At 41.3% G+C, this 20,060-nt stretch overlaps 1 protein-coding gene across 3 annotated transcripts; it reads left to right on the forward strand.

Annotated features, from left to right (window-relative positions):
- The first annotated feature begins 237 nt into the window (after positions 1–237).
- On the forward strand, positions 238–19,706 carry Fabp4 (fatty acid binding protein 4). Of its 3 annotated transcripts, none has more exons than XM_060385790.1 (4): positions 238–390; positions 2,678–2,850; positions 19,346–19,447; positions 19,616–19,681. In XM_060385790.1, exons 1-4 carry the CDS (start codon positions 318–320, stop codon positions 19,664–19,666), a joined length of 399 nt encoding a protein of 132 aa, XP_060241773.1. In that variant the 5' UTR covers positions 238–317; the 3' UTR covers positions 19,667–19,681. The 3 variants fall into 3 exon arrangements, with proteins under 3 accessions (XP_060241773.1, XP_021501318.1, XP_021501319.1); XM_021645643.2 differs by lacking the exons at positions 19,346–19,447; positions 19,616–19,681 and adding exons at positions 3,439–3,540; positions 4,032–4,275; XM_021645644.2 differs by lacking the exons at positions 238–390; positions 2,678–2,850 and adding exons at positions 14,161–14,233; positions 18,587–18,759 and having other exon boundaries at positions 19,616–19,706.
- The last annotated feature ends 354 nt before the right edge of the window (positions 19,707–20,060 follow it).

The following is a 20,060-nucleotide window of genomic DNA, read 5'->3' on the forward strand; positions in this document are numbered from 1 at the left end:
CATTTAACAGTCAAAACAGGAACGTTTAAAATACTCTGTTCATGGTTAAAAATAATTTGTACTCTAAGTCCAGTGATCATTGCCAGGGAGAACCAAAGTTGAAATTTTTTTCTATTAAAAATATGACTCAGAGGAAAAAATACGGGGGCTGGTAATGAAGGAAATGATTTGGGGTCATCCCTATTGGTCACTCCTGCAGTCACATGGTTGTGACATCTTTAAAAGGGAGTTCTCTGGACTCAGGAGGTTCATAGCACCTTCCCCCATCCTGCACCCTCTTTCTCACTTGGAAGAGAAATCTCAGAAGGTTTACAAAAATGTGTGATGCCTTTGTGGGAACCTGGAAACTCATCTCCAGTGAAAACTTCGATGATTATATGAAAGAAGTGGGTAAGTGCTGTGGGTGACGGGGTCTTCCCCACTGGGAAGAGGGCTTTCAGCCTGGGGAGAGCATCTGAGAGGAAATGATGTCTCCCATATGGAGGGTGTGGAAGCCACAAGAAAAAGCCTGTCATAGGAGCTTTCTAAATCAGACCTTCAACCTCATGCTATCCACAGGTGAACCAGCAGGGAAGTCTAAACGAAAATCTTCTGTGGCTTATAAAATGCAAGACATTGCCTCCATTGCCAGACTTGTGTTTCTGTGGTTCACTTAGATGTTTTTTAACACCTCCTCTTACATGGAAATTTTGCAATAACTTAGGGAGAAAAAATGTACATTTTTTTGGTAGCATGAAGTAATTTTTGTTTAAAATTGAAGCTGTGATATTGCCCATCTTAGAAAAAAAAAAGTCATGTTGGAAAATATATTTTAGCAAATTATTTTCTATCTCAATGTTAAGGCATGAGAATGTGTGAGTATTTTATAGAAGACAAAAGCTTAACCACGGGAGACATTTTTCTTCAAGGGATTAAACATTCACTGGTTTTGAATGATCTGGGATGCCATAGATTTAGCAAGTGATTCAAAAGGACTGTGCCTTTCTGATAGCCGAGGCTAGGAGTGGTTTAGGTTTTGTCAACACTACCCAATGCGTGTGTGTGGTCACCAGGCAACGCTGGCATTAATTCGGTGGCCATCAACCAAGCGATGCGCTTTATCAGGAAGCTTCTGTGTGGAGTCCCTTCTCTCCCTGACGTTCAGAAGCTCAGTTCCTATATTGCAGAGTGTCTTCTTTAGGACGGAATCCCCTAAATCACCAAAGGCTTAACCTTCCCCTCTGTTACATAGCAGGAACTTTTGATTATCTGTCAATATTGATCTCTTGTTTGCAGATAAGAATATCAGGAATTTCAGCATGACTGACCTCTTAGCGCATCGGCTAGTTACCATTCAGTATGCTGTATGCTAGCTACTATCCAGAAACAGCAGGGTTTGGGCCACGTTTAGCTATTGACTTTTGGAAACATTTTATACCGGTATTATTCACACCTAAATTATAACAACACTACTTAAATTGTGAAAGATTTATAATTAAAGGCCTAACAGTATTTCCTGAATGGAATTGGCAGCTGTAATTGACTCAGGGTTGGCAGGTATTGCCTTCTGCAGTCAAAGAAAAGCAGAAACAAGTGAAGCCGTAGTCTGGCCCAGGCTCAGTCTCTCTGGGTTCGTTTTCCATGTTGCATTCTTTCCTTGTATTGACTGATTGTACCGAATGTTGGGTTCTGTGGCAGAGTGAGTATTCAAGGCAGAAATACTTCATTTTCTTATTGTGGCTACTTTCTAGACAGAGAACTAACTCATAGCCTTTGCACCATTTATCCTGTGCTGTGTTTCTCTCTCGGTTCATCCTTAGTTCTAACCTTTGGTCACCTTTAGTCAAAGAGATAGCCTTTATTTAAGCATTTGTGTTGGAAGAGTCAGCAGTCCCGTGAGTGCGAATGCCGTGTAATGTCTGCAGAGAGAGCACCTAAAGTGTGAGTGGCTTGGCCTCCACAAGTGAGCATTCCCTTCATTTAAACAAACCAGACCTTCAAAACAATGAAATTCAGATTTCTTGAGTTCAAAAGGTATTTGCTGAGTCCCCTTTAATTTTCCTTACACATTACTTAGAATGATATTGCCATTCTAAAATGACATGATATGTAGGAAATGATTTTCCCTCTAGAGAAATTAATCAAATATCTTTATTTCATGAGGGAGTAATATGGGAAGGAAGCCTAGAACATTACACTTGGCAACAAATGCTGTGAAATGTGATTTCTGTACACTCAAAATAGATGACCTTTTAACCTGATAATTCTGTATCAGGCCTGGTCTCTGACTTAGATTTTTTAGAATATAACTTTTAGTATTTAAGAAATAACACAACGGTCAAATTGTCTCAAACATAAACACAAATAGAGATAGTATACATATACTTACTATTACTATATTATAATAGATGTATTATAGATATACTGACATATAGAAAGCACATAGACATCATGGCATGAAGATTTCATCTCTATAAGTTCTTGTGAATTAAGGATTCCCCTGAGGGATTGTATTTAGAAGCGGAGAAGAGGCCAAGCTAACAGTCAATCTGGGTGGTTGTCTTCTGAGCATTATTCTTAGGGATTAGCCCAACATGTTTAGCTGCAAAGCTTGTCTCAAAGGAGCCTCAAGAAACCTGCCATCTTCTTCACGCATACAAAAGTGTAAGCATGCTGTGTTTTCTCTCCCTAACAATAGGGGTGGGCTTTGCCACCAGGAAAGTGGCTGGTATGGCCAAGCCCAACATGATCATCAGTGTCAATGGAGATATCATCACCATCCGGTCAGAGAGTACATTTAAAAACACAGAGATTTCCTTCAGCCTGGGCAAGGAATTTGAGGAAACCACTGCAGATGACAGGAAAGTAAAGGTGAGAAACAACGGCTTCTAAGTCCACAGCCTGCAGGAAGTGACCTCAGGACAATGGGAAGAAAAGCTTTCCTCTGTTGACTGAAGGCCTCTGAGCTCCCACCCCTAAACCATCGCCATCACTAGGCAGATGATGCCTTTCCCCTGGTTACTTAGGTTGCCCTGATATTAAGAATGATTAGCATATTTTATGTGTCCTAAAATAGTGTATGTGGAGTAAATAGAGCGATAAAATGTTAAGGAAGGCTTTCTAAGGAGAGGCTAAAAGAATAAATATTACTGTACTATCACGATCTTAACATGTTTTGTCATCTAGTTTTTTCACAGTATATTCTTTTTTTCAAAATGTGATTTTATTTTCTGTTTCTATTCATTATATATATATATATATATATATATATATATATATATATATGAGTCCTACGTTATTTTTTTTTCAAGACATGTTTCTCCTTTTTTGTTGTGGTTGGACTATACTCTTGGCATTTAGAGTTACTAAGGCCCTCAGAAAAGTCTTTTGAACCAGGGCTCTATAATTTCAATCTTATTGTCATATGCAAATTGCAATCTCTTTTCACTGTGGCCACAGAGCATCATAACCCTGGATGGCGGGGCCCTCGTACAGGTGCAGAAGTGGGACGGAAAGTCGACCACCATAAAGAGAAAGCGAGATGGTGACAAGCTGGTGGTGGTGAGTATTTTCTGCATACATAGCTCTAGACCCCACCTTCAGGACCTCAGGACCACCACTCCACTTTAGAAAACTCGCCTGCTTGTGTAGACCAAGGGATTTATTTGTAGTACAGGTTTATTTGGAGCCGAGGGTTGAATCCGGGTTCTCACACTTGCCCCTCTGAGCTCCGTTCTTTCATGCGGTCAGGCTCCAGACCCATGCTCGTTTCCCCTTAAGGAAGTAGTCCCTGCTTACTCTCCGGCATTACAAGATGCCTCGTGCAACACCCTCATCACAGTGCAGTCTGTGGTACTCACCCCCTGACAGGAAGACCTGCACCTGTTTGGTCTTTGCATCACCCTAACCTGGATGTGTAAAACAAGCACAGGACTGTAGAACACACGGTTTTCATTGAATAGCACTTCTCTTCTGACACTGAGAGACACCAAAATTAAATGCAAGCTGTTGTTTCCTTTATTTGACCATGAATATTTTGTGCCTGTGTCTAGGAATGTGTCATGAAAGGCGTGACTGCTACAAGAGTTTACGAAAGGGCATGAGCCAAGAGAAGTGGCCCTGGACTGAAATGTGCACCAAACTCCTCAACAGTCAGTTGGATGTACCGCTTTTCTTTCTTTTTTTTTTTTTAAATATGATCTTCCACTAATTAGCAAGCAACTAATTTTTTTTCTAAAGCTGGATTTTATTGAATGTGGTTGTGTTGGTTAAATAAAACCTTTTTAGACTTAGAAAGTGGCATAATGATATTTTTATTGGGTGTCTAATTCTATACTCATAAAGGAGTGAAAAGAATAGAAAAAACTGCATTATTATTATTATTTTGGAACTGATATAAGTAAAAAGTCTTTCGTAATAATGCATGGCAGAAAAGTCAATGTCCATGAACTTTCCTAGATAAGGGACAGTACGGAGGAACCGAGACTGAATAGTAAGCCCTGCTTTCGCGTGCCTACAGATGTAGCACAATTGCCCACATCCATGTGACTCAAGTACACACCTTCATATCTGCCCTGTCCTGGGGCACTGGGACTCAATAGTGCATACAATGCTGTAGAAAAGAGCTCTAGTCTCTCATGTATGTGTGTGTGTGCGTGTATGTGTATGTGTGTGTTTGTTCTCTGTGTGTGTTTGTGTGTGTGTGTGTGTGCGTGTGTATGTGTTACTAAATACTCCAGACTAGTTTTGAACTGCAATTCTTTTGCCTCAGTCTCGTGTGTTGTTGATGGCGTTTAGGTACATACCACCATGCTCAGCTAGTCTAAACGAGTGTTTTAATAACTATTGTAAAAAAACAAACAAACAAACAAACAATAAACCTCTGAGACTGTTTGCTTTATAAAAAAATGGTTTACTTGGCTATTAGTTTTGCACTTTTGGAAGCTGAAAGCGCAAGACAGTGCAGTGCAGAGATTTGGCACTTACCTCATGGTAGGTGTTATCGTGAGAACATAGTAAGGGACGGGGGAATCTCCTTGACAAGGAGCCATTCTTGTCATTTATAACTATGTTCTGTGGGATCTAACAGGTTTCACTAATCTCATCGGAGAAGATTCCTGCCTGAAACCTCATCCCACTCACCTGACCTAATGACCTGTTCTGTAAACCCCATCCCTTAACGCTCCAGCACCTCAATGCACCATGCTGGGGGATGAATCTTCAGAGAACAAACCACATCCAAGCCTGTTGGGTGATCTTTTTGTATGCTGGGTAAAGAAGGTCTTTATATCATTTAAATGCTGATTTCTGTAGCAGCAGAAATCAGACTTTGGTTTTATTTTTCTAATTGCTCAGAACCTGCATCATATTTTGTAAACATACACTTTCCTCACCTCCGTGATTGGTTTAAGAAACAGCTGAATGGCCTATAGCAAAGACAGGACAGGAAGGCGGAAGTTCCGGGAAGAGAAAGGAACTCTGGGAAGGAATCTGAGGTGGGAAGGGTGGCCAGTTAGATAAGAAGGAGGCGAAAGAAAACAGGAAACAAGCTAGAAACCCGCCATGGAGGGCCTCTGAAAGGCTCTGTCCTGCAGACTATCAAAGCAGATGCTGAGACTTATGGCCAACTGTTGGGCAATGTACATGGAATCTTATGAAAGAAGTGGGAAATAGTACTATCTGGAGAGGACAGGAACTCCACAAGGAGAGCAACAGAAGCAGAAATTTGAACACAGGGGTCTTCCCAGAGACTCATGCTCCAACCAAGTACCATGCATGGAGTTAACCTAGAACCCCTGCACAGATGTAGCCCATGGCAGTTTAGTGTCCAAGTGGGTTACATAGCAATGGGAACAGGGACTGCCTCTGACATAATCTGATTGGCCTGTTCTTTGATCACCTCCCCCTGAGGGGGGAGCAGCCTTACCAGGCCACAGAAGATGATAATGCAGCCACTCCTGATGAGATCTGATAGACTAAGATCAGAAGGAAGGAGAGTAGGACCTCCCCTATCAGTGGACTTGGGGAGGGGCATGCGTGAAGAAGGGGATGGGAGGGTGGGATTGGGAGGGGAGGAGGGAGAGACTTATGGGGGGATACAAAGTGAATAAAGTGTAATTAATAAAAATAAAAATAAAAAAATTGTTCACTTAAAACTATTATAAAATTCATTCTTGAAGAAAAAAAAAAAAGGAGACGAAAGCGTGTGTACTGAGGAGAGGTAACCAGCCACGTGGCAGAACGCAGGCTAATGGAAAGCTCTTAATTTAACTTAAGAACTAGCTGGGGAACAAGCCTAAGCTAAGGCCAAGTTTTCATAATTAATAACAGGTCTCCGTGTCATTATTCGAGAGCTGGCGGTCTGAAGAGAGCCCCTTCATACAAACCATAGCGGCATGCTGCACCAGGAAGCCACACAGAAGCCATGCCTGTCATTCCACAGGGCCCATGCTGGGCAAGTGTGACAGGCTTGTTCGGTAGTTGCCAAACATTTATGTTTATTATCAGTAGCACTCTTTACTCAAAACCTCCATGGAATCCTTATATCTAACACACACGTGCACACACACACACACAGGCATGATAACAGTGAGGGTTGAAATGAATGCGCGCACACATACAATAACGGCGAAACGTAAAACTCTGTAAAAATATAAAACATCCACGTACACACACACAAATAGTCAGGTTCCCTGATCAGCATATATGCATAGATATGTGTATGTACTTGTGTGTTTTGCTTGCATTTCTTGTGGGAGGGGTGAAGTACTTCGACAGTGAGGTTTGCACATAACTTCTAAATCACAGTTACATTGTTTAGCGGGCAGCCTCCCTTTGCAGCATTTTCCAGTTGACCTAACTTGGAGTGATCTCTTCCTGGGAGATGTGTCTGAGAGGCAAAAGTGTTCTTGGAACCCAAGCTTGCTTTAAGCTTCTAACAGTGAGAGGACACTTGTAGACAGTCCAGCAGGGGATCCGGAGCTGGACATTATGAAACTGACAGCTGAATGTCACTGCAGATCTTGATGGACACACTTCAAAACTTTGATACATTTATGTGTAGCGCTGAATAGGAATCCAACCCAAAGTAAAAGAGGCAAGTAAAAGTAGAGGCAGAGGTGCCATGCCTCAGGTACAGTAAGTCACTCACTGGGAAGAGTCAGAGAGTCTGTGCCTTTTAGCAAAAGCAGTTTCTAAGATCTTGCTGCAGTCTGATTACTATAGTTAGCACAATATGACATGTAAATATCCAATTTTCAACATCATCATCAACAACAAAAAATCCCAGGACATGCAAAGAATTGGAAAAAGTATTCAAGAGAGGAACTAGAGATCTGGGAGCTCGGAATACATAACAGCACACTGCTACTGGATACGATGGCAATCCCTCAAGAAATATAGCACAGAACTACCGAGTGAATCAGCAAAGTAAAAGCTGATTCTACAACATTCAGAACAGGTCAATAACATGAGCCAAACGACAAATGTCCATCAGCAAGTGAATGGATGAATAACAAATACACACACGATCAGGCTCACAAATGCCTACGCAAGCACAGGAACATACACACAGGGAAATTACTGTCATCAGCCACAGAAACGAAGGAAATGTTTTGTTCTTAAAATAATTATAAATCTTTTCATTGAAGAAAACTTTAAACGTTACTTTGATCGTGTTTTATTCCTCCCTCAACTCCTCCCAGATCCTACATTTATGTTCCATCTCTCCCTCTTTTTTTTAAACAACAAAAGCAAAAAAGAAACAAAACCAAAGAAACCTGGAAACACAAAATCAAAAATCAAAACAAACAAGCAAAATACCAATAAGACCAAAAAAAAAAAAAAAAAGCCAACACATGACAAAATAAAACAAGAAGTCCACAGAAACACTGTTGAGTTCATTTTGTGTTGGCCAACCACTCCTAAGCATGGGCCCTGCGCTGAAGTGTGGTTCTTACACCCGGTGAGACTCCACTGGAGAAAACAGATTTTCTTTCTGCCAGTAGGTATCAGCTGCAAATAGCCTTTTAGTTAGAGGTTGGACCTCAGCTCTGCTTTCCCTCCTCAGCGCCGGGGTCTAAACCTGTGCAGGTTTTGTTCATGCTGACACAGTCTCTGTGAGGTTGTCTGTGCATCGGTTCCTCGGTGTCTGGAAGACACTGTTTCTTGGTGTCACCCGTCACCTCCGGCTCTTGAAATCTTTCTGCCTCCTCTTCTGCACAGCTTCCTGAGGTGTGAGAGGAGGGGGGTTGGCAAAGCCACCCCTTTAAGATGGGGTGCTCCCAAGTCTCTCATCCTCTGCAGTGTCCAGTTGTGGGTCTCTGTGTTAGTTGCTACCTACTGAAAGAAGTTCCTCTGATGAGGGCTGCTCTGTGGGAATAGCAATACGTCATTAGGAATCATTTTATTTACAAGTTCCTTTAGCAGAATGCTAGCAGTAGGTTTTTCCTTAGGCCCTTGAGTTATGTAGAATAATAGTAGGATTTTCCTTAGGCCCAATGAATTATGTAGGCTCAGGCTATTGACTGCTTAGCAGTGTCAGGTGTGGGGTCCATCTCATGGAGTTAGCCTTAAATCCAATTTTAAAAGTGGTTGGTGTTGTGCCACTATTACACCCGTGTTGGTCCCAGGGTCTGTAGCTAGGTGATACTGATGGTTACCTTTCTAATCTAGTAGCATGCAAAATGTTATCCACAGTGGTGAATGCTAGCTAAGGGGCAGTGTGTGTGTGTGTGTGTGTGTGTGTGTGTGTGAATCTTCAAGTTTGGCACCAGCTCAACTCCATTTTCAATGAGACAAACAAGTGTGGTTTTCAGCAATAGAATCTTGCTGGCAGGTTGTGGAGGGCAACTAATGGCTTTGACACCAGCCTGTGGTGTCAGAGTTTTTCCATGGGTCCTTTTGGCCCAATAAGATGTAAGCCATTCCTGGAACCAGAGGTTTCACTTGGTAGTATAAGATGTCTAGTTGGGGCATTGGCTCCCCTATTGTCTGCTGAGTCCATTTAGATTCCTTTCATATGTGTGTATATTGTAGGAAGGTTGTCACGTGGCCTTTCAAATGAGCTTTAGTGTTAGTTGTCCTTTTCTATACTCCCTCCTTTATACTGCCTTCCCTTCCCTCTTCATCTGTGGATGAATTTTAAGGATAAGCTAAGCAAAATAAGCCTGTTATGAAAGTTATAAAATAACATGATTTTTCTCTCTCTTTCTTTCTCTCCCTTTCTCCCTCCCTCTCTCTCTCTCTTTCTCTCTCTCTCTCTATCTCTTTCACACATACACACACATACACACACACTGAGAGAGAGAGAGAGAGAGAGAGAGAGAGAGAGAGAGAGAGAGAGTATAGCTCCTGAAATAGTCAAAACCATGGAGACAGAAACATATGTCGCTACAGCAGAAGACCTAGTGTTTTGGACACATCAGGAAGGTGGAGCACCTGCTGGGAAAACCTTCAGCTTCTAAAACAGGCCCTGTAGACCTGGGCCAGGAGGGCTGACATGGACTATGAGCATGGGGCTGCCTGAGTTTGTTGGGCTTCATGTCACAGAGCCCTAGATATTGGACACAGAGCTACAGGGTTTAACACTTGTTGGGCTTGTATTTCCCTCTTGCTTGGTCTTGATCTCTTTTTTGCCTATCTTAGGGGTCTCCCTTTTGGAATGGCAATGTCTACGCTATGTTGTTGGGCACTGGAAGTAGGTGACCTCTGATTTCACAGTAGCTTATAGCTAAAACATCATCTTCAGTCTCAGTAGAGCTTTTAGGTTTCAGAATCCTGAACCACACTGCAGCTTTGGCACCTGCTGAAATTGGATTAAATGCATTTTGCATTTATGAGATGGCGCGAGCTTTGGGAAGTCATTGTCAAAAGTTCTGGTTTGACTCTTAAATGTCCTCCACAGGTTCGTGTTTTGAATGCTTGTCTCAGAGCTATTTGAGAGGCTGCGTAATTTCAGAAAGTGCATCCTGGACGGCAGACATAGGGAGCTAGGGATGGGTCTGTGAAGATCATTAACCTGGCTTCAAGTTCCTGCTATTATCTGCTTTCTGGTCTGCTGAGATGTGATGAGCCAACAGACTCCCACCATTGTGAGCTACGCTGTGCTTCTCCCTCCCTTGTGATTTGGAGCCAAAATAAACTACCCCTTGCTTAATCTGGCTGTCAGGGATTGTGGTCAGAACAATGGAGAACTAAGCAACACACCATCCGGTGAGGACCAGAATGAAAGGCCAATGCTAGTTCCAGAGAAGCCCCAGGTATTAAACCTGTCTTTACTTTCTGCTAACACTAATAAGGAGAAAGAACTGAATGCTGTTTATTTCTTTTGTTACTCACCTACAAATCCTTTGCTTAACATTTTACGGTGTGGTTTAGCCGGGTGCTATCTCAGGAACAGAAATGAGTTTAAAGTATTGTCTTTTCTTGGTTCACTTTTACATCTGTTCCCAGATGTCTGAGAGAAATGCCATTCTAGAAGCTGCGCTCTCTAACACGCTTCTTTCTATGGTCTCAATGAGTGCTATAACAGGTACTGAACAGCTCCGAACCAGATTGTCATGTACTAGAGATGGGTCTGTGAAGGAGGGTAGATGTGTGCATGAAATCAGCTGCCCGTGATACGAGTAATTGGCTGGATACACATGAACTGTTTAATGAAGTTTTTTGCAAAGGTGTGTCAATAGCAAAAAGGCTTAACCACTGAACAACAAATCTCAAACACAAGACTGTTAAGTAATAATAACACTATGACTTCATATGACAGAGATTGGATCTGGGTCCAAATTTGAGTTTTTATCACAATGGATGCTGCTGTGTAATATCACAGAAGAAATCTGAAGTGTTTGGAGGAAGACTCAAGCTTCAATCTCCCTCTGACTCCTTCCCAGATGCAGGAATTCGACAGAAGCCAGAAATTTGACTTTTTCCTTTTGTCACATGGACCTAATGATTTCTAAAAGGGACTGCGGTATTTACTTCTGAATCAATATCAGAATAACAAGGCCAGCTGGCCAGCTGGTGACCAGTGTCCTTCTACCCCACAGGCCAACATGCACAGATGTCTGTTCTCTGCCTTCCGAATGCAGAAGAACACAGTTACAAGCAGTAAAGCAGGCTAGTGTGTCTCTTGCTCTGTATTTGAGCACTGAGTCTGATTGTCAACCCTTGAGACTCTTAGCATTAGCATAATCTTTCCTGATCAACTCTCGTGGTTTTGCTGGCCTTCTTTTGCCCTTCCGGAATAGATGAATAACTTTTCAATTCATAAAAATATAACATTTCCCACTTCTTCATGTCTTTTCTTCAAAAGCAATTCTTTGTCTCACATACATTGTCATTACTCTCTCAACCTCAAACAGCAGCATCTTGTTTGTTTTGTATGTAAAGAGATGGCTTTATACACAAAGATGAATAGATATTTTTCAGAGTCGATGGGTTTTTTGACATAGAGCAGATGAATACTCATTTTCTAGTCCCTGACCATGCAAATGTCAGGCTCTCCAACACAGCTAGAGGTGAGAGCAGCAACATCAATCCATTCAATCAAATGCTTCTTAGAAAACTGGGGACCTGTGAACTGATTTCACTTGCTTGGAGAGCAGAACATGAATCAAGAAGGAATTACCTAGATATTTAATTTACTGCTGTTATTACTTACTTTTTTCATTTTCATTTTTTTATTTGTTTAATCACTTTATAGCCTGATCCCAGCTCCCTCCCTCCTTTCCTTCCAGTCCCACCCTCACGCTTTCTCCCCCTCCTTCTTCTGAGAGAAGGGGGAGGTTTCTAAGGGTACCAACCCACCCTGGCACCCCAAGTCACAGCAAGAATAAGCACACCTCCCACTGAGGTCAGAAAAAGCAGCCCGTCTAGGAGAAAGGGATCCAAAGGCAGGCAACAGAGCCAAAGATAGCCTCTACTCCCATAGTTAGAGGACCCACATCACGACCAAGCTTCACATCTGCTACATATGTGAGGGGTCTAGGTCCAGCCCACGCATGCTTTTTGGTTGGTGATTCAGTCTTTGTGGGCTCGCATAGGCTCAGGTTAGTTTACTTTGTAGTTGTTCTTATGGTGTCCTTGACACCTCTGGCTCCCTCAATCCTTCCTCCCACTCTTTCACAAAACTCCCTCAGGTAGGCCTATTGTTTGGCTGTGGTCAACAATTAATAAATGGGACCTTGTGAAACTGAATACCTTCTTTAAGGCAAAGGACACTGTCAATAGGACAAAACAGCAGCCTACAACTTGGGAAAAGATCTTCACCAACCCCACATCTGACAGAAGGCTAATATCCAAAATATATAAAGAATTCAAGAAGTTAAACACCAACAAACCAAACTAAAAAATGGAGTACAGAGCTAAACTTAGAATTTTCAACAGAGGAAGTACTTAAAGAAATATTCAGTAACCTTAGTCGTCAGAGAAATGCAAATCAGAATGACTCTGAGGTTCCATCTCACACCCTTCAGAATGGCTAAAATTAATACCCCAAGTGATATCACATGCTGGTGAGGATGTGGAAAAAGGGGAATACACCTCCATTGTTGGTGGGAGTGCAAACTTGTGTAACCACCGTGGAAATCAATCTAGAGGTTTCTCAGAAATTTGAAAACAGCTCTACCTCAAGATCCAGTTATACTACTCCTGGACATATACCCAAAAGATGCTCCACCACACAGCAAGAACATTTGTTCAACTATGTTCATGGTAGCTTTATCGTAATAGCCAGAAACTGGAAACAGCCCAGGTGTCCCTCAACCAAAAAAAAAAATGGATAGAGAAATTGTGGTACATTTACACAATGGAATACTATTCAGAAATTAAAAACAAAGACATCATGTAACTTGAAGGCAAATGGATAGAACTAGAAAATATCATCCTGAGCGAGGTAACTCAGACCAGGAAAGACACGCATGGTATGTACTCATGTACTCATGTACTCACTTACAAATGAACATTAGCCATGATGTAGAGGGTAGCCATGCTATTATCCATAGACCCAAAGAAGCAAAGAAAGGTTCAAAGAAGATGCTTGAATCTCACTTAGAAGAGAAAATAAAATAAACATCTAAAGTAGATGGATATATATATATATATATATATTACTGTAAATGTCAGTCATCATTTCCAGCATCCACCTAAAACTTTCCAAAATTTACCTGCACCATTACAAATTGTTTCTTTTAATATAAAGAAATTTTGCAAATCAGCACTGGTGTAGCACATCTGTAATCCTGGCACTTGGGAGGCTGAGGCGGAAGGATTGCTAATTTGAGGGTAGCCTGAACTACATAGGGAGACTCTGTCTCAGAGAGACAGAAAGACAGAAACAGAGAGAAAGGGAGAGAGAGAGAGACAGACACACAGAGACAGAGAGAGACAAAGATTCACAAACAGAGACAGAGACACAGAGACACACAGATACAGATACACACAGAGAAAGAATTTACTTTGTAAACATAAAATATGAGTGTTCTAGCCACTGACTCCACCACATCCCTCCTTTTTTGAAGGCCTTTGTTACAAATCTCCACTCAGCAATTCTTACCACCTTTCTTCCTGGTACTCAGCTATTCTTGATTGACAACAATGATACTGTTAATAATACCCTGGACCTCACTCCAAGCAACTGAAGTCATTTTAAGTTACAATAACAATATCAGTACATCAGCTCTGCAAGCAAGGGAAGGGACCATATTTTTCTAATGAAGGAGAGATTTGGGCACCATGACTTGCACAAACAAACCAATAACAACAAAAATTAGCTGAGGCAGAGCAAGCAAGGATGTCCTTGTTGGTGTTCGTCAGACATTTGCCAGATGTTCCCTTAGGGTAAGTCAGCATTTAGTGTTCAAAGGCTGGTCCCCATTGACAGTTGTTTTCATTCGGCAAGCAACGTTCATGAGATGACTCCTGTGTGTAATCTCGTTGCTAGGAGCTAAAGGAGGTTCCTGAATTAAGCTTTGCAGGTTGGTTTTCTGCCTTTTAATTTGGAGGTAAATGGAATGAGTCAAATGCGGGTCCCTGGAATCTCGGACTCCCGGCGTCCCATTGGCCACTCCAGGAACGGCACGTGATGAAGATGTTGTTTAAAATAAGCTGCTGGAGGCACAGGGGTGCCCACACTTCCTTGGTTTCCAGTTGTGAGTGCCTCATCTTTCTAGACAGTTTTGCGCGATGATCGAGCCCTTCTTAGGAACCTGGAAACTTGTCTCCAGTGAAAACTTCGAGGATTACATGAAAGAACTGGGTGAGAAAAACACCATTATGGGATTCAGGAATTTGTGGCAAGAGGTTTTTTTGTATTGTAGCTAGCTTTGTACCTCACAATAAATTTTTGTATGATTTTCTTTTTGTGATCCTGGGTTATACTCGTTTGAAAGAAAGTTTGTAATTCCACTTACTATTCATGTTTTATTGTAATCAATAACAGTTAACATTAAGAAATGCTAGGTAGGCTTGCAGCAATCTCTTTCAGTTTATAGTCTGCATGCTACAGCCTAGGCCCCCTGGTGGAAAACCATTACTTTGGTAGAATTTCTCCTTAGCTGGGTCATTTCATTGAGCAGCTTTTGTTCAACCCCAAGTTTGTGTGGAAAGATCATTGTAGTAAGTATATAGATGGGATTTATAAATCTGGGGATTTACTTTAGTTATGAATTTAGAAGCATAATAGCAACAAATAACATTCAGGACAGTGGTTCTCAACCTTCTTAATCCTGTGAAAATCTAATATAGTCATGTTGTGGTCAACCCCAAACATAATCGTTGCTACATCATAACTGTAATTTTGTTATGAATCATACTGTAAATGTTTGATATGCAGGATATCTGACCCACAGATTCAGAACCACTGATTTAGTCTATTTTTCTAGAATGTTCACTCAAGCATGAGAGCTGTTCAGTAGATGATTTTGAAGGCTTTCTTTTTGAGAAGAGAAATAGAATAGTCTTTCTTTAATGATGGTCTCACCATTGGCTGTCTCTCAGAAGTATGGGTTCAACCTGACCTTCCTCTGTACTTCAAGCTCCATAGTTAAAGCATCAGTTCTGTCTATGACAGCTATACTGTTCTATGAATTCTTGAGGAACAAGTTAGTTCATTTTTTGTAACCAATAGCAACCTCTCTTACAATAATAAACCATATACAAAGCAGAAGATTTCTTCAATTTTTACATTTTGCCTAGATGGATGCTTATAATTATTAATAAAATATTTACTTATTCTAATCACTGAAAGAACAGTGCATTACCCTTAATAAGAAGTTAATATAATTATAAATATAATACTTGTTCCTCTTCCACAGAGGTATTAATTTTTCAGGAAGCAATAAAGAAATTTCCCTATCTCCTCATAGATTTACAGCCAAATTTGTTTTGTATAAAACTTGGAAATGGTTTTGGCAGTACATACATACAATCCAGCTGTCAAACAGGAAGACAGAGAGTTCAAGTCTAGGCTAGTGAAATAGAAAGACCTATATGAGAAAAATATATATTACATATATATAATATATGTCTACAACTGTCTCTATTTGTATATCTGTATTTCTATATCCATTTATACATGCATCTATTTATATTTATACATAAATATATATAGAGAGAGAGATGAGGTGAGGAATGGAAAGGAACTTGAGCTTATGGCCAAATAGCACTTTTTTCTTCTTTCTCTCTCTCTCTCTCTTTTTTGCTTTTCCTTTTTTATTAATTTTTAATTTACTTTTTTTACTTATTACATTTTATTCACTTTGTATCCCAGCTGTAGCCCCCTCCTTCACCCCCTCTCAATCCTGCCTGCCCTCCCTCTTCCCCTCCCAAACCCCTCCCCCAGTCCACTGATAGGGGAGGTCTTCCTCCACTTCCCTTTGACACTAGCCTATCAGGTCTCTTCAGGACTGGCTGCATTGTCTTTCTCTGTGGCCTAGTAAGGCTGCCCACCCTCTGCCCAGGGAAAGGTGATCAAAGAGCTAGCCTTTGAGTTCATGTCAGACAATCCCTGTTCCCCTTACTCAGGAACCTGCTAGGAGACTGAGCTGCCATGGACTACATCTGAGTAGGGGTTCTAGGTTATCTCCATGCATGGTCCTTGGTTGAAGTATCAGTCTCAGAAAAGATACCTGTGCCCAGAGTTATTGGTTCTGTTGCTCTCCTTGTGGAGCTCCTGTCCTCTCTAGGTCTTTCCCCCCCTTCTTTCACAAGATTCCCTGCACTCTGCCCAAAGTTTGGCTATGAGTCTCAGCATCTGCTTCGATACCCTGCAGGGAAGAGTCTGTCCTGTTTCCTGTTTTCTCCTTCTTCCAATGTCCAACCTGTTTGACTTTCTGAGTGAGGATTGAGCATCTTACCCAGGGTCCTCCTTCTTGATTAGCTTCTTTGGGTATACAGACTTTAGTATGATTATCCTATATTATATGTCTAATATTTACTTATAAGTGAGAATATACCATGTTTGTCTTTTTACTTCTGGAATACCTCACTCAGGATGATCTTTTCTAGTTACCACCATTTGCCTGCAAATTTCATGATTTCCTTGTTTTTAATTGCTGAGTAGTATTCCATTGTTTTAATGTACCATGATTTCTGTATATATTCCTCTGCTGAGGGACATCTGGGTTGTTTCCAAGTTCTGGTTATTACGAATAAAACTGCTACAAACATGGTTGAGAAAATGTCCTTTTTGTATACTTGAGCATATTTTAGATAGACGCCTAGGAGTGGTATAGCTGGGTCTTGAGGTGGCACTATTCCAAATTGTCTGAGAAAGCACCAGATTGATTTCCAAAGTGGTTGTACAAGTTGACATTCCCACCAGCAATGGAGGAGGGTTTACCCTTCTCCACATCCTCTCCAGCATGTGTTGTCATTTGAGTTTTTGATCTTAGCCATTCTGATGGGTGTAAGGTGGAATTACAGAATCATTTTGACTTGCATTTCCCTGATGACTAAGGACATTAAGCATTTCTTCAAGTGTTTCTCTGCCATTTAATATTCCTCTATTGAGAATTCTCTGTTTAGCTCTGTTCCTGATTTTTTTTACATGGATTACTTGATTTGTTGCTGTTTAACTTCTTTAGTTCTTTATATATTCTGGATATTTGCCCTATGTCAGATATTGGGTTGGTGAAGATCCTTTCCCAGTCTGTAGGTTGTAGTTTTGTTTTGATGACAATGTCCTTTGCTTTACAGAAGCTTTTCAGTTTCATGAGGTCTCATTTATTGATTGTTGATCTTAGAGCCTGTGCTGTTGGTGTTTTTTTTTTTTTTTCAGGAAATTGTCTTCTGTGCCAATGAGGTCCAGGCTCTTCCCCATTTTTTTTTTCTAACAGGTTTAGTGTGTCTGGTTTTATGTTGAGATCTTTGATCCATTTGGACTTTACTCTTTTGCAGGGTCATAAGTATGAATCTATTTGCATTTTTCTACATTTAGACATCCAGTTAGACCAGTACCATTTGTTGAAGATGCTGTCTTTTTTCCATTGTATGGTTTTGGCATCTTTGTCAAAAATCAGGTGTTTATAGGCATGTGGGTTTATTTCTGGGTCTTCTATTCGATTCCATTGATCCACCATTCTGTTTGTATGCCAATACCATGCAGTTTTTATCACTGTGGCTCTAATAGTACAGCTTGAGATCAGGGATGGAGATACTTCCAGAAGATCTTTTATTGTAGAGCATTGTTCTAGCTATTCTGGGTTTCTTGTTATTCCATCTGAAGCTGAGAAATTTTTTTTTCAAGATTTGTAAAGAATTGTGTTGGTAATTTGATGGGAATCAAATAACACTTGTTTTGACTAGGAGCTGGGTCAAGTGTGGAATAAGGGGGAATAGCAACTGAAGTCTCCACTCTGGGACCCTTCTAAGTCCTCTCATGTACTCTTCCAATGCAAGGTGAGCAAGGCTTCACTCACTCACATTTTGCTATGGAGAAAGCTGAAAAGGAGACAAACTGTCAAGTGTCAGGGTTAGAGCCCAGGCTTTGAACTCACTCTTCCTTGAGGTCCACAGATCTGTTTTCATACAGTGATGTGCATCCCATCTATAGCTGGAATGTGCAGGAAATTCAATATGTATTCAGAAGATGGAGTCCATGTTTGTCTACCTACTGTGCAAGTCCCCAAGCCAAGCACCAGAACTAGCCTTTAGGCCAAGTGCTTCCTGCACTGTCTTTGCAAGTTTCCACACAGTTGAATGTAAGCGTTTGCTCCCCGAAAATCGTCCTGCAAATGCATACTTCATATTAAGCACAAAAGTCTGAGAAAATGAGTTCAGCTTTTCAAGATGTCAGAATTACATAGTTGCACCTTGGAAGGACCTGGCTTATTCTAGAGACTACAGAGAACGTCAAATAAAACCCTGTGGCTGGATCTGGTGAGTCAGTGTAAGCCCAGCACTCAGAGGAGAGATAGGAGGACCTTGACCTCAAGGCTCGCCTGGACTACATAATGAGACCCTGCTTGAAAAGAAAGAAAGCTGTATGTCAGTCAAAGATTTCAGTGTGTGTGTATGTAGGTGCATTCATTAAAGCAGTGGTGTTCAAAATGAGGCTTGACTCATTTTCCCAAACGTGTAAATAAGGTGTATCTCTTCCTTTGTCTTTCAGGAGTGGATTTTGCAGCCAGGAATGTCGCAGGTTTAGTAAAACCAAGTGTTAGTATCAGTTTCAATGGGGAAAAGGTGAACATCCAAACAGAAAGTTCATTCAGGAACACCGAGATCTCCTTCAAGCTGGGGGAAGAATTTGATGAAACCACTGCAGACAACCGGAAAGTGAAGGTGAGTGGGAGCTAAATCGCCCCGTGTTCAGCTATTAGGAAAGTAGGTGGTTAGGCATGGTTCATCCAACAGAGTTTCATTTATTGTTAAGTCTGGTTGAGCTCTTTGAAAATCTGTGCTTACATAAAGCCAATCTTTTGCTAATTATTCAGAGAGCTTAATGGAGATAAAATGTTCTTATTCGTCTTTTTGTTGCTGCTGTTTGAAACAAAGTCAAGCTATGTAGCTCAGGATGGTCCCACACTTGTAATTCTCTTGCTACCGATTCTCAAGTGCTGGGATGCTGGCAAATTGCCTGCACTCCTCATCTTCCCCCAACTTGTTTTGTTATTTATGAAATGTCATACAGAACAGAACCATTATAAAGATCAAATAGCTTATGGATTCTTGTCTATGAGAAGATGAATTTAGTTGTCTTTTGAGACTTCTAGATTGAATCTATCAAATCATAACAGGAGTCAAGGTGAGTGTTATGAAGGACAGAATTGCAGACTGGAAATTAAAAGGTAGACCCCTAGGGATTTACTGGGTGAAGGGTGTGAAGGAACCCTTCTGATCATTCTAATCACTGTCTCTGCATTTACAGAGCATCATAACGTTAGAAGGTGGGTCAATGATCCAGGTCCAAAAATGGCTCGGCAAAGAGACAACAATTAAAAGAAAAATTGTGGATGGAAAGATGGTGGTGGTGAGTGTTCCCTAGGTTTACACTTTTACATGCTTTTTTGGATGCATATCCATCAAGCTACCCAGCTGCCTTTGCAGCCTGAGTTGAGGGCTTGGTCTGCAGAAAGAGGGAAGGACAGCTGTAACCCGTCAAGGATTGATCACGTCTAACAAATTTCTCTACTTTCAGGAATGCACCATGAACAACATTGTCAGCACCAGGACCTACGAAAAGGTGTGAAGAAGTGGTGGGCACCAGCAAGAACTTGGCCGCTACAGAAAACTGGCTACTAAACCAAATCAGCCTCAGGGACGGTGATTTAAAACATTGACAGCATGAATTTTGCTCAATAAAAGCACTAATTGAAACGTAGTCTTGCAGCTGTTTGGTAAAGAAGGCCATGGATTGTGTGCGGTGCTCTTCGGTGGCTGTGTAGGCTTCTCCAAAAGAAAGCCACTTAGAGGGACAAGGCTTTGCCTTACCTCACAGTTGCAGAGGGGAAGCACTGATCTTTGTTTTGATTGGAAAGGCATGGCAGCAGAAGTGTGAAGCCAGCATGGCAGTCAGGAAGCAGGGAGGTTGCATTTAATCCCTACACAGGAAGAACCCGGCCAGGGCAGGAAGTGGAGCTAGA

This window comes from Meriones unguiculatus, chromosome 6 (genome assembly GCF_030254825.1).
Source record: "Meriones unguiculatus strain TT.TT164.6M chromosome 6, Bangor_MerUng_6.1, whole genome shotgun sequence".
NCBI classification, from domain to species: domain Eukaryota; kingdom Metazoa; phylum Chordata; class Mammalia; order Rodentia; family Muridae; genus Meriones; species Meriones unguiculatus.

Coding starts and splice junctions, on each gene's coding strand:
- Fabp4 (XM_060385790.1), top strand. CDS start 318: ATGTGTGATGCCTTTGTGGGAACCTGGAAACTCATCTCCAGTGAAAAC. Junction 2,851..19,345: donor CAGATGACAGGAAAGTAAAG/GTGAGAAACAAC, acceptor CTGCATTTACAG/AGCATCATAACGTTAGAAGG. Junction 19,448..19,615: donor TGGATGGAAAGATGGTGGTG/GTGAGTGTTCCC, acceptor CTCTACTTTCAG/GAATGCACCATGAACAACAT.